The 12,861-nt window shown below is 41.8% G+C and overlaps 1 protein-coding gene across 1 annotated transcript in view; it reads left to right on the top strand.

The window, feature by feature from the left end:
* srrm3 (serine/arginine repetitive matrix 3) overlaps positions 1 to 12,861 on the top strand; it is a 45,780-nt gene that overhangs the window by 18,217 nt on the left and 14,702 nt on the right. Inside the window, exons 3-9 of the mRNA XM_014989043.2 lie at positions 4,523 to 4,624; positions 5,045 to 5,125; positions 5,457 to 5,525; positions 8,426 to 8,461; positions 8,643 to 8,693; positions 9,510 to 9,617; positions 12,200 to 12,362. Coding sequence (XP_014844529.2) covers positions 4,523 to 4,624; positions 5,045 to 5,125; positions 5,457 to 5,525; positions 8,426 to 8,461; positions 8,643 to 8,693; positions 9,510 to 9,617; positions 12,200 to 12,362 — 610 coding nt within the window. The remainder of the gene's footprint in view (positions 1 to 4,522; positions 4,625 to 5,044; positions 5,126 to 5,456; positions 5,526 to 8,425; positions 8,462 to 8,642; positions 8,694 to 9,509; positions 9,618 to 12,199; positions 12,363 to 12,861) is intronic.

Raw genomic sequence — 12,861 nt, 5'->3', positions numbered from 1 at the left:
CATGAAGTGTCATTCGGTAAATAATGACACTTTTCATACAAAGCTGCTCTAAAAGTTGCATTAAAAGTCCATTAAAAGTGCCAATTTTGCATTTAAGTGTCATTATTTACAAAATCATGCAAAGTTGGGACTTTTAATGCAACTTTTAAAACAACTTTACATTAAAAGTGTCATTATTTACCGAACGACACGACATAACAGCCTTGAACATTCATAAAGACTCCTTCACGCTCTTGTCATGTTTATGACAGTACCATGTCAATCTCATGCACACCCCGTCAAATAAAGTGTTACCAAAGATTTTAAAAAGTTTATAACCTACCTGCAGTAAAACAAAAACAAAACAAAAACTCTCTTAGCATCCTAATTTACAGGATTCATACAGGTGCTTGAAATCCTTGAAAATGCTTGCATTTCAATTTCCAAGGTTTGGAAAGTGCTTGATACTTTGTCGTAAAGTGCAGTTTGATTAAACCCTAAATCTGGAGAACATTATTTACAGTTGAAACCAGATATTTTCATACACCCAGTTTAAAGACACAGACACATTTATTTTTTTATCAGTGTCTGAAGTTAAATCAGATTGAACATTTCTCATTTTAGGTCAGTTAGAATTGAAAATAATTATTTCTATTTGCTAAAAGCCAGAAAATTTAGTAAGAATTTTTTTTAGAGATTCTTTTTTAAGTATCTTTGTATATTATGTTTAAGCATTTAATCTGAGCAGGAAAATCATTTACCTTACAGGATTTGCTTGGATTGTCTTAATGAATATTTATTTAAGTAATTAATACTTATTAATCTGTGTAACTGAAATTAAGTGTTGCTTATATTTTATATGTTACAGTTATTGAAAATAGGAGAATTTTCAAAACATAAAATTTGTCATATTTTAGCTTCTCTTGTCTCTATTGCCACAAGACAAGATGTCTTCAGATTTTATTTACCTTCTGTAACATGTAACAATAAATTGAATCTCTTTCTTAATTGATTTGTATTGTTTTCATCTCAAAAGCGTATCATGAAAAGTGCGTGGGAAAAATGTACGAATCCTGAATTTAGTTTAAATCCAGATGAGCTGGTGATGGAGGATGGTGTTACGGACCGGTCCAAAAGAGTGAAGCCCAAAGTCGATTACCTCTTTTTAAAAAAACAACTCTAGGGCAAAGAGGGGAGCTGCTCCATTAACAAATCTTTTCTGCAAACAAACCATGTAAAGCATTTCTAATCAGAGTAATGATCTGGTAAAAAAAAAAAAAAAGAAATAAAGAGAGAGATGTGCAACTCCAAAACATTATGGTGGTTTAAATGAACATTGTTTTATTGATTTTTACTGTGCCTTACCTTTCTACTCTGTAGTTAACGGCCGAGAAAACTTGACATGCTTTGTTCTTGGTATACGTTTCACACAGGATGATTCCCCCTTTATATCCGCTCTGCTGGAAACGGACACCCGCCTGTCAATATAACATGTGCAGGGGTTCAATTTTAAGTTGCGAATCAGCAAATTACTGGGCAGCAACTGAGGGCATCAAGGGATCTTGCACGTGGTGGAGTTCAAATCGAGCATCAGAATGGGAAAGAACCAGCCGACTGTGAACGTGTCCTGGTTGAAGGTGCCAGACAGGCTGATCTGAGTGTTTCAGAAACTGCTCATCTGCTGGGAGTTTCACGTACAGCCTGCTCTCAGGAGTGCAGAGGATGCTCGAAAAAGAGAAAATATCCAGCGAGAAGCAGGTCTGTGAATAAAAAATAATGTCAGAGGTCAGAGGAGAATTGGCAGACTTGTTTGAGATGATCGAATGGGAGAAGTAGCTCAAATATCCACGGTGGGAAACATTGAGTCTATTTATGCTGTGATATTCAGATGGTCAGGTCAGAATGTAGAAATGTGGAATCATTGATTCTTCCTGCCTGGAATAAATGGAGTATTTGTGATATTTTCTGAACACTGCGGACCCCTTCGTGCCATTTGAGTATTGTTTAAACTCCAAATCTTACCTGATTATTGTTGCTGACCATCCCCATCCCTTTCTGTCCATCTCCTGCTGGTTATGTCTGTCAGTGTAATGCACCGTGCTGCAAAGCTCAGTTAATCTCAAATGGTTTTTTCGAACATGACGGTAAATTCTCTATGCTATAACTTTGGTGAAAAAAAAAAAAACTTTGTCTGCGTTCTCTCACTGCTAACTAACATCTCGATCAGAGACAACCAATCCGAGCCAGGAGGAGGATCTTAATGCTGTCAATCATGCTTGTGAACACACTGCTAAGACTGAACCCTTTCTCTCTGCCATGCTATGGCTTGTTCACCCCAGCAGATGCTAGTTAGCATGTGATGAACAGTTTTCCTGAAACGGTAAGTAATTTCTCCACCGTTAGTGTTTTTTTACCAGCGCATACACGAGCTTGATTGACAGCCCTAAGACCTTTCCTCCGTCTCTGATCGGTTGGTTCGGGCTGCGTTTCTGTGGACGACAATAATAGCTCAGCGAGGAGGTAGAGAAGAATGATTTTATTTTCACAGACTCTTGTATTAACCTATCAGTCACAACATAGTGACAGTTTTAACAAGCATGTCAAAAAAATGTATTTTTTTTATTTCATAAAAGTTACACACCCCAGCTTTAAATCTACATTCATTTAAACTCAATCATATCAATTGTGAAACCTCCATATTTCCTACAGCTGGTTGCTTCTCTCGGCCGTCTGTCTCAGTCTGTAGGTTTCGTTCTCATTTCCTATTAGTGAGATTTAAACCAGACTGTCGTGGTAAAATAAGTTGTTTTTCTTTTTGTTTTTTTTAGCTGATTCACAGCATCCCTGCTGGGCCCATCCGTGCTCAGCCAATTAAGGGCTCTGCTGCCTCGTGTCTTCCTAACAAACCGCTCTGCCTTCCCCCTCTAGATACCCAACATCACATATTATCTAGATTTCTTTGCTTTCCATTCAGATCTGATATAGAGGTTTGTCTTATGGAGCGCGTTTGATGTTGTCACTTAGGAATCGCTATCCTTTGCTTTATTAAATTGTTTCGGCGTGTCGCTTCAGCTTCTTCTCTTCATTACTCCACTCTTGTTTTATTCTCTCCCCCGCTGGTTGGGGCGGCAATTCATCAAGGTGACGTTTGTGTCCTCATCCCTCTGAGATAACTTGTACACATCCAGCCACTGAACGTATTCAAAAAAGTCAATTATGGTTTTTTTAATTACAATGGGACAAGACTGTGTCACAGAAATGGGTGAGTGTGTCTTTTTTTTTTTTTTACGACTGCATTGACATGGTGAGGTCAGGTTGGGTCAATTACACCGGGGGCATTAAAGGGAAATCGGGGCTATTGAGGCAGGAAGGATTAGGAAGGAGTTTGCAGCCATCTGTCAGAAAATACAATGCGGTGTGTCAGAAGAGTTGGAAGATATTAATCCCACAAGCTGGGCGTAAATTGGAAAGCAGTGTTCTCAGATGTGGGGTCAGGGGAAATAAGAAACAAAACTTCATCCACAGTAAAAGAAATAAAATTTAAATTAATACGTTGCATAACGGGTTTATGTTGTTGGGACCTTTTTTTGCGGTAGAGTTACAAAGTGACCTACAAAAGTATTCATACCGGAACAGTTTTTCACATTTTGTACAAACAAAAACTTTAACATGTTTTATTAAATTATACATAAAAATCTGAAAATAGCTAGACCATTAAAAATGTAAAGATATGTTGGACCAGTTACAGTTTGTTAAAAGGCGAACCTCTCTTTTGCAGACTCTAACAGGGTTCCTTCTAGGACTGTCCTGTATTCAGCTTTTCTTACCCAGAACATTTGCCCCCAGCATGCTGCTGCCTCCACCATGCCTCACCCAGAGGAAGGTTCAGCCAGGTTGATGTGCAGTCTTTGTTCTCCGCCACACATAAAGGGAATGAAATAAAGGTGTGAATGGGATCCAACTTAAAATAAACTATAGAATAAAATAGGATAATTAGGATTATTGGAGTGTTGGTAGTTAGCAGGAGCTTTAACAAAATTTTATTACCCGTAATTCCAGGCAACTCCATTGAAATGCTCATATTATGAGTAAATAATTGTTGCACACATTTTCTTTTGCACCTTTGGAAACATGAAAATGTCTTTTCTTTTTCATGTGTTTTTATCCTTGGTGTTAAAAGTCTGAGGCAGCAACCACACACACTATGAGGCTGCTGGTATCATCTGACCCCTAGTTAACTTCTCTAGACTTTAAATAGCACAAACAGTGAGCAATACGTTATGATAAATATAGTGTACTTCGCCTGCTAATATTGCGTTGGTTTCTGGGAGGATTATCACAGTTTGCATGTTGCTGCACTTTATCATTCAGTCTGCTCTCTCCGCTGACGAACATGAGTCATAAATAAAATTAGCTTTTCTGTTGTTTCCGCTTCTGTTGTGTCCACAATACACAGCAAACTTGGGCGTCGGTTTAAAGCAGTAAAGCAGTAAGACGGTTTTTGGAAAGCTCACTTCATGATCCTTGACTGCTGATCCTCCAGGGTGAACCACTTCCACTATCAGCCCGACGAGTACGAAGACGACCCAGACGCGGTCGGCTACGCAGACGGAGACTACGAACAGGACTACCACAGCGATGACAGGTGGGCTAACGAGGGAATGGGAATCAAATCATTCCTACAAAAGATTTCTGAGAATTTCTTTGGAGAAAATGAAATGGGAAACCCAGCAGAAACATTCATTCAGCCTAACCCTGCAAAATGTTGCTGCCATCGGCCTGCACTCAGAAAATAACAAGTTCAGTTTCTTATAAGCAATTTGCTTTCATTGCAGAGACGTAATGCGTTGTTATTGCAATTTGGCTGAATGGACTGAGGAAATGAGAAAAATTTACATTTGTTATGTCATCACCAAGGCGCCAAAGCAACACCAAATAACTATAATCTAATACTGAGAACTGAAAATGATTATAATAACAATCACCAGTAAATGCTTTTGCACCGCCTGACTCTGCCTCCTTTTTTTTTGTTTTTGTTTTTGTTTTTGTTCTCCGGCCAATTCAGAATGAAAAGGAAATCAACCAGCTCTCCATCCCCCCGCCCAAAGAAAAGGAAGAAGAAGAAGTCTGGCCGTCGAAGGAGTCGGTGAGTGGAAACAGCCCCTCCTAACGACGCTTCCTCTTCCTGTTTCTTTTCCAGGCTTGCTGAAGGGATAATTACTCATGGTGCAATTACTCTCGATGGTTTTGTGGAATGAAATCCTAATCGTTTTTCTGTGAATATTGCAAATGAGTCATCAGATACCATAACCGTGGAGGTGGGGAATGATGGGATAAGTATGCGCATATCTCTCCTCTTTTTTTCTTTTTTTTTTTTGACAATGTCAGCCAAAAAAGAAAGGGAGGAAAGAAGAATCTATCAGCAGCCTGAGACTCCGGTGTCATACCTGCCTCCCTCACCTTCTCTTCATCAACAGGTTTGGCAGCTCCTCGCCCACTCGCAGAGAGAAGAAGAAGAAGAGTGGGAAGAAGCACAAGCGAGACAGGTGAGCGTGTACAAGGTGTCATCAGTCACAAACAAACAAGAAAGCCTGGATTCATAAGGTGCTACGGCTGCATGTCTTTTTCCCTCAAGCTTGTTTGAGTTGCTGGTGGTCGGAACCGGATCCGACCGGACAGATACTTCAGGGACTTCTTCTCCGCCCTTGGAAAAATAAGTTTTTTTCTAATGGCTTCTGATAAATCAATGTCATTTTGTAAAACAATCCCATTCGTTTTGTTTTTTTTCTTTCATTTCTGATGATTGTTGGAGCCGAGCTCTGACAAATTAGAGGCTCATCAGGGATACAAACCGAGGCGTCGCACATTCAAACTCAGGACCGTCTCTGACAACACATTCGTTACGGTTTGGCTCACGGAACATAACGCATGGAAGGAAACCGTCATCGAAAAGTACTTACAAATTAAATTTATTCGATGAGAAACAATAGATGCTGAGGAGGAAGAAGAGGAAGGAAAATGCTGCCTGAAGACGATGAGGAGTCACTCCGTTTACAATCAACACCAGTTACATTCAGAAACAGGAACGCACAAAAAAGGGATTTCAGAGAAAAGACTCGAGGCTGCACCACATTTTTACCCCAACAACGATGAGAGCTGCAGAAACTGGGTTGCTTTCATCAGAAACCTAAATTATTCTCACAGAGACGCATCTAAATAATTCTCTTTTCTTCTTACTTTTATCTTCCATCTTTTCTATATTTTGGATCAGTGTGCAACTTGTCGCAGTATCAATTATTACTGAGGAAGGCGAGAGAGAGAGGAAGGGAGTAAGACAGAGAAATTACCTGGGGAAAAAAAATAAAAGCAGAGGGAAAAAAATGTTTATGTTAAAAGACAGGCAGCTGTTTCCATGTCAGAATAATCAGTAATACAAAAAGGAGAAGAGAGGTAAGATAAAAGATGGAAAAGACAAAAGGAAAGTGAGAGACGAAAGTCACTGTCACTCAGAGTGAAACCGAACACATGGCAATAGCAACGACAAAAGTGGACGACACAAACAAACCCCAGAAATTTCACATTTTCTCGAGGCTAAATTATAATACAGCAAGATCCTCCAACCGCTGCATTAAAAAGCTCTTGAAAAGTCTTAAATTTGACTTGCTGAAAGCTGCGGATACCCTAAAGGAGGAAAGACAGCAGCTTGAAGTCGGGAGACAAATGTGGAAAAACGAGATGAAAGGTAGGAGGCTGGGAGGAAGAAGAATAGGGGGAGGCGTTCGTAAAGACATTAAGAGACGGAGGGAGGGAGGGAAGAAACCAAAGAAGAGCAAGAGCTCATCAAGAGCAACTTGTGCAACGCCTTGGGACATGGTAACGGCAATAAGCAATTGCAGAGAGGCCTCCTCCACCCGGCTTCATTGCCCGCCTGACTCGGGGGGGCAGTGGGGCTAAATGTGTTGCTCTAATAACCCAGCCTGTACGGGGGGCGCACAACACAAGAAAAATGAGCCTTTCTATAAATTGCTGAGCTGCTCCGCTGTGCTTTCCCACCTCTCATCCATCCATACACCCCTTCCCCCAAACCCGCCCGTCCCCGCCGTTGTCCTCATTCCCTCTCCTCTCTTTCGTCCTCGCTCCAAGGATGCTCTGCATTGCAGGTGATGTTGATGTATGAATAATGTATCGGACAAACGGAGCCAGAGCAACATGCCTTGTTCCCCCCAGCCCCCTCCATCAGGCTTCCTATTTTGAGGCCATCAGATATACATGAGGAGAGGACCTCAGAGTCGTGTCCTGGTAGAGCCCTGCTGCTTTCTTATGAGCAACGGCTTCACTCTCACAGCGTTTTGGTGTTTGAGGAAGAAACCGACCCGGGGAAAGCTGGTCTGGTCCTCAGAGTTTTACATCAGCCACATATGTTACTGTGACAGCTTTATTACTGCCCTTTCAGCAAGCCAGCACTCTTCATGCCGCATGCTGGAGGTGAACCGGGCGATACTAAGGGGAAAAAAATAAAAATAAAACATCAGACCTGCCCGACTAATCACCATGGTAACTGCAATGAAGGAAGGTGATATTGATGTGGGGCCGGTGTGTCAGTCTTAATGCTGAGGACAGAAGAACGGCCAGGCCGGGCTTTATTTAAACCCTTCACACCCGACTGTGACTAAAATGTGAAGAAACGAAATGCAGCAGCTGTGGAGTTAAAACAACTGAGGCTTCACACACCAAACACCTGGATGGGTTCTGACCCAGTTTGCAAGGAAAATACTCTGTAACAATGAAAGAATTCAGTTCCTAAATAATCATCTACATTCAGACGTCCAAGTGGATTTATGTTTGCTATCGTATGCTTTAAGCTTTTCAATACTTTGTTTTATTACAACAGATGTTCAGTGTTCAAATAAAAATCTTTTTCTCGCTGTGTCCATAATTACAGATGCAAGTCTTCTAACAGCTGAGCACGTCGACAAACAGCAGTTTGTCTCTCTCCTTCCTTGCGAAATATCTCACTGGCAACCGCTGTCGCCATGGCGATAGTGTGGTCAGAGTGATGTGAAGTGCAAGCATTTTGCAGGCAACCCAAAAAGTTCAGTCTTCACTTTACGTAAAATCAAGAAAACGATGGACAACCTTGACCGTCATGAGACTGTCTTAGAAAAACTGAGTGTCTCCAGTCAGAGGCTTCTTCAAGTTCGTTGCATTACAGACTGCTACAAAAGATCCTTCCTGCCCACAACCGTCACCACCTGCAGTAACTCTTTGAAGAATGTGAATTTATATGAATTTGAAATGTATTACTGGATATAAATGCGCTCCAAACTTGTCTAAATTTATCCAGGAACCGATTCCAAAAGACGGGTTTGGAATCCCCTCCGAACCACCTGGAATCTGTGTCACATTTTACTGTTATTGGAATCTAACATAAGTTTTGTTTTTGCAGGTCAGCATCTGACTCCAGGAAAAAGAGAAGATACAGGTACAGTAAAAACCACCTGGCCACCTTGTCACTCTGCTGCATTAGCATTCATCAACCCAGTCTTCTTCAGATGACGTTTCTCTCATTAATTACCATTTGTTCGCATGGGAATGAAAGGGAAGTGATGTATTGTTTTTAAATCTACATGGCATCCTTTCCTTCTGTCTGACTTTTGTTTCAGGTCAGGCAGCCAGAAGAACAAGCACAAAGATAAGAACAGACAGAAAAAGAGGTGAGCCACACAGGGACTTTACTCACTCAACACCTTGTTTTCTTCTTCTTTTCCACGATTTCGCACACAAACGAACACTGAGGCAGAATGAGTGGTAGCTAATTTAGTAATCTATTAATCGTCAGCTGGAGAATTCAGACTCAAAATAGGCCATTTTCTGAAAAAACATTTTTAGCAGCAATGAAGCCAGAAGTGTTCAACATATATTTAAACATTTTGCGTTTAAGATGAAAACACTTTTGTCTGTAAATATGTTTCATAGTTTTACCTTTACCTGATTCAAATTCACTAAAGGAATGCTAAAGTATTGCACTTTAGGTTTTAGAAGGTGTTTTTTTTTTTACTTATTTAAAAGGGAATTGAATTGTTTATTTGCATTATTCAATGTATTTCTAATATTGCATAAAAAGTGGTTACATGAAAAAATCTGCAGAATGTTCAACATTTTTCATCTTATTAATAATAATAATCGATTACTAAAATAACTGTTTTGCAGAGAACATGGGCGTAGAGAGTTCATGTGTCCTGTAGAGACGTGAACAGCTGTAACTGCAGGCCTGCATACATTTATATTACTCATAATTAAAGACTCAAACTCAAATATAAAGTGCATATTCATATCTTTTCTTTCCATCTTGTGAGTAAAACAACGTTGGATGTGTTTAGGTCTGCGTGAAGCATTTTGGAAACTACGAGTTTGATGACTGAGTGTGCGTTGTTGTGTGTGTGTGTGTCTCTATGATGTATGCATGCTTACACGTTCCGCTGCATGTGTGTGTGTGTGCGCGTGTTTGTCCATCTGCTGTCGTCCATCAGGTCGCCAGGTGACACCCCCAGCAGGGGCTCGCAGCGTCAGGGCAGCTGCTGCAGCTCCCGAAGCGTCTCCCTGTCCTCCACTCGGAGCACCTCCAAATCCCCCTCCAGGTAGACTCTTTGACACACACACACACACACACACACACACGCTCCGTTTGTTCGCACTCTGAAATTGGTCTGACTGGGCGGTTGCCCTGGTGACCGACGGTGTCTCTCTCTCGCTCTCTTTCTCATTTACTCTTAGCCCTCGGGGGAAAGATTAGGAGACAAATTGGGCTCCTCGACGTGTCTTTTAATAATGCGCTTTGAATGGTTGCAATATCTCACTGCGCATTCCTGCTTGATGAAAACGTATTCAGTGTCAGTCACGTTGTTGCTCAGCCCATGTTGGACTCAGTGTTTCACTCTCTTCTTTGACCGTATTCCAATTAAAAATGTCTTGGTCTCATTTTTTCCCCTTTTCTCAGGTTCTGCTTTAATTTCCTTCACAAAAGTTAATTCAAATATTTTCTGCTCTTAGTGACAAAGTAAGTTTTGCCTCTGTTTTTTTCTGTTTCTACTGACTCTGCTAGAGTGTAATAAAGTTTGTTGGAGTTCTCCTTTATCTGACAATAATAAAGAGTCCGGTTTCAGGTTAAGGATTTTTTTAGCTTTACTGCTTGACGATCTGAGCGTTTTCTCTGTTATTTGTTTTCATTGTTTTCAGAGCTCCTTGATCTCTTGTTTTAAAATTTAAAAGCTCCATTTAAATAAGTGGAGCAGCTGATGTCTGCCAGCAGGCTCTTACAATTAAGATCTTTATAGTGTCTGTGTGTGGACGATAGTTTCTTTATAAATACTGCTAGAATTTCACACTGATAAGCTGCATAATTATGATTACAAGAAGTTCTGGAGCTGAACGCCACACAAATATGAGTCAGGTAAAAGAAATTCCACTCTGATGTTCCAGAAACATTAGCAAACCTGTTCCAGCAGCCCTTTCTGCCCTTCATTTCCAGTAACAACGCCTCTCATTGCCTCCAATTCCAGCTTTAAGCTGACATAGATCACCTCTTTGATTTCAACAAAAAGCCTTTTAAAATCCGCTCGATAATCGATCTTACACTGTGGTAAAATCCGTACACCTCTGGCAAGAACACTTCATACTCTGGATGCTCAGTGCTGCTTGTTTGAAACACGGTGTGAGCCGTCATTATGTCCTGTTATTTTCACATGAACTGATGCAAACTGGGCCCTCGGTTTGTCTGGGGTTGACAGCCACTGCACTCCATCCCACTGTGTCATGACCAGACTTGGGTGGTAACTAACTACATTTACCCAGTTGCATTTACTTGAGTAACCTTTTGGAAAAATGTACAAACCAGGAGAGAGTTAATTAATTATAGTTCTGAGATTAGCGCTTGTTAAATCTTTGTGCCTCTCTTGGACAAGCCGCATTCCCTTCTGCATGCTCTGACTCAGAAAGTGTGTACTTTTGCACCACCCATTCACACTGTTTTTTGTTAATGCTTCCAAAAAAAATTCAAACACCTTCTGCACCTTGCACTAGGAAAGTTTGCGCTTCACTGTGCAACCTTGTGAAATAAGTATTTTTAAAATTCAGCTCTCGGGCCGCGTTCACACCATCCCCGTTCGGTTCGCTTCAGTCGAACTCTGGTTGGTGTGTCTGGAGCATGGGCGTAGGTTTGGGTAGGGACGGTAGGGACATGTCCCGACCAATATTCACGGGATATGAAAAAGTCCCGACCAATTTTTGCCATATTGGCTCAAAGAACGTGGATCTACGATCTTTGATTAGCAGCAACAGGCGGTGCGCGGAACGGAAGCTTCTTAGTTTGACATTTATTATGAGCCTCCGAGACCGTGTCGGAACGGTGCTGTGGGGGGAGTGGGGGATGGGGGAGTCAGTTGAATCGTCGGACGTTCTTTGATTAGCTGCAAAAGGCGGCGGCTAGCTGGGCACACGCGTCTCCTTCTGAGTCTCCGAGACCATGTCGCCACCAAAAAAGAAAAGGACAGACATTAGAAGTTATTTCGCTACGTCGGCTGTAAGTACAGTGAGTGGACCCATAAGTTAGATATCTATCACGCAACGCATTTGTTGTAAAGTCCGGTGTTTAGTAAGGTCAGCACTGAATGTGGTTTCCCCCCCCTTCTCAAAAATGTTCGGTGCTCTTGGGCATTTCACTGTGCTTTCGGGGGAGTGTGGGGGGGGTTGTCAAGGTCCCCACCAAGGTCCCCACCAAAACTTAGACCGAACCTACGCCCTTGGTCTGGAGTCCGGTCCGGTTGGGAGGTGTGTGGATTAAACTCTGATGTGGACCCAAGCAAGCAAATTCTGCTCTGCCTAAAAACGTAGGTCTCACTTCGGTTGAAGTAAACTCTGCTGCATGTGTGAATGCCAAGTGGACCGGAAACCGCTCCAAGAGTAGGAAGCGAACTGTAGCACATGGCATTCTGGGTAAATACAGTCAAAACGAACGCATATGTCTGGCACTAGTGAAGAATAAGAAGAATAAGAAAGAAAAAAAAATCCTACAACTGCTAAAATCTGACTCCTGACATTTTGTGAAGCAGGTAGTTGTGATTGTCTCCACCCGAATATTTTACATGCTTTAATTCATTTATATTTTTGTCCAGTAGTGAAAAGCAGTTTGTAAACCAGCCTGTATTTTTGTTTTCTCTTCCAGACTGAACTCCAAGCACAAGGCGGACGGGCAGAAGGCGTCGGCCGCGTCACCGCCTCCGGCTCCGAACAATCCCGCCAAGTGGCACAACGGGGACCACACCCGGCGGAGCCGCAACGGCAAGGCGGCCAGATTCACACACGCCGAGGGCGAGAAAGGGAATGATGTATGTAATCTCCTCTACTTTGACCCCACCCTCCCCCACCCCGACCTCCACCCACCACACCTTCAGTGGTCTCTGCCACAGTCTCTGCAAAGCGCTCGACTTGCTCTCCCGCGTTGGTTCACATCAGCTCTCGTCAGCTAGACGCGAGGATTAGGAAGATTTAGCTGTGAACTTTTCTCAGGTTTTTCTGGGATGTAAACAAGGTCTGAAGATTATTTACACAAATATTTTTGACATGTAGACGGCCCTATGTGTGAAACTTGCTGCTCCTGCTGCTTTGTTTCTTTCACTCTTCTGCCATCATGTTGTTGTTTTTTTATTTTTTATTTTTTTGTCTCTTTTGGTAGATTTTGGGTTTATTTTTGTTTGTTTGTTTCTATGTCGGTGTTCTGCCAGTGACACAGTAGGGGAGCAAAGAGATGGAAGATTCCTGTGCTTTTCGTCAGTACACTAGCGTACGACACCCTGGATGGTAAATTTAAACACGAACGAATTGCAC

This window comes from Poecilia mexicana, unplaced genomic scaffold (assembly GCF_051168715.1).
Source record: "Poecilia mexicana isolate PSO_F unplaced genomic scaffold, ASM5116871v1 scaffold_14, whole genome shotgun sequence".
Taxonomy (NCBI): Eukaryota; Metazoa; Chordata; class Actinopteri; order Cyprinodontiformes; family Poeciliidae; genus Poecilia; species Poecilia mexicana.
Note: the sequence above shows the minus strand (reverse complement) of the source record. Positions and strands in the feature narration are given on the sequence as shown.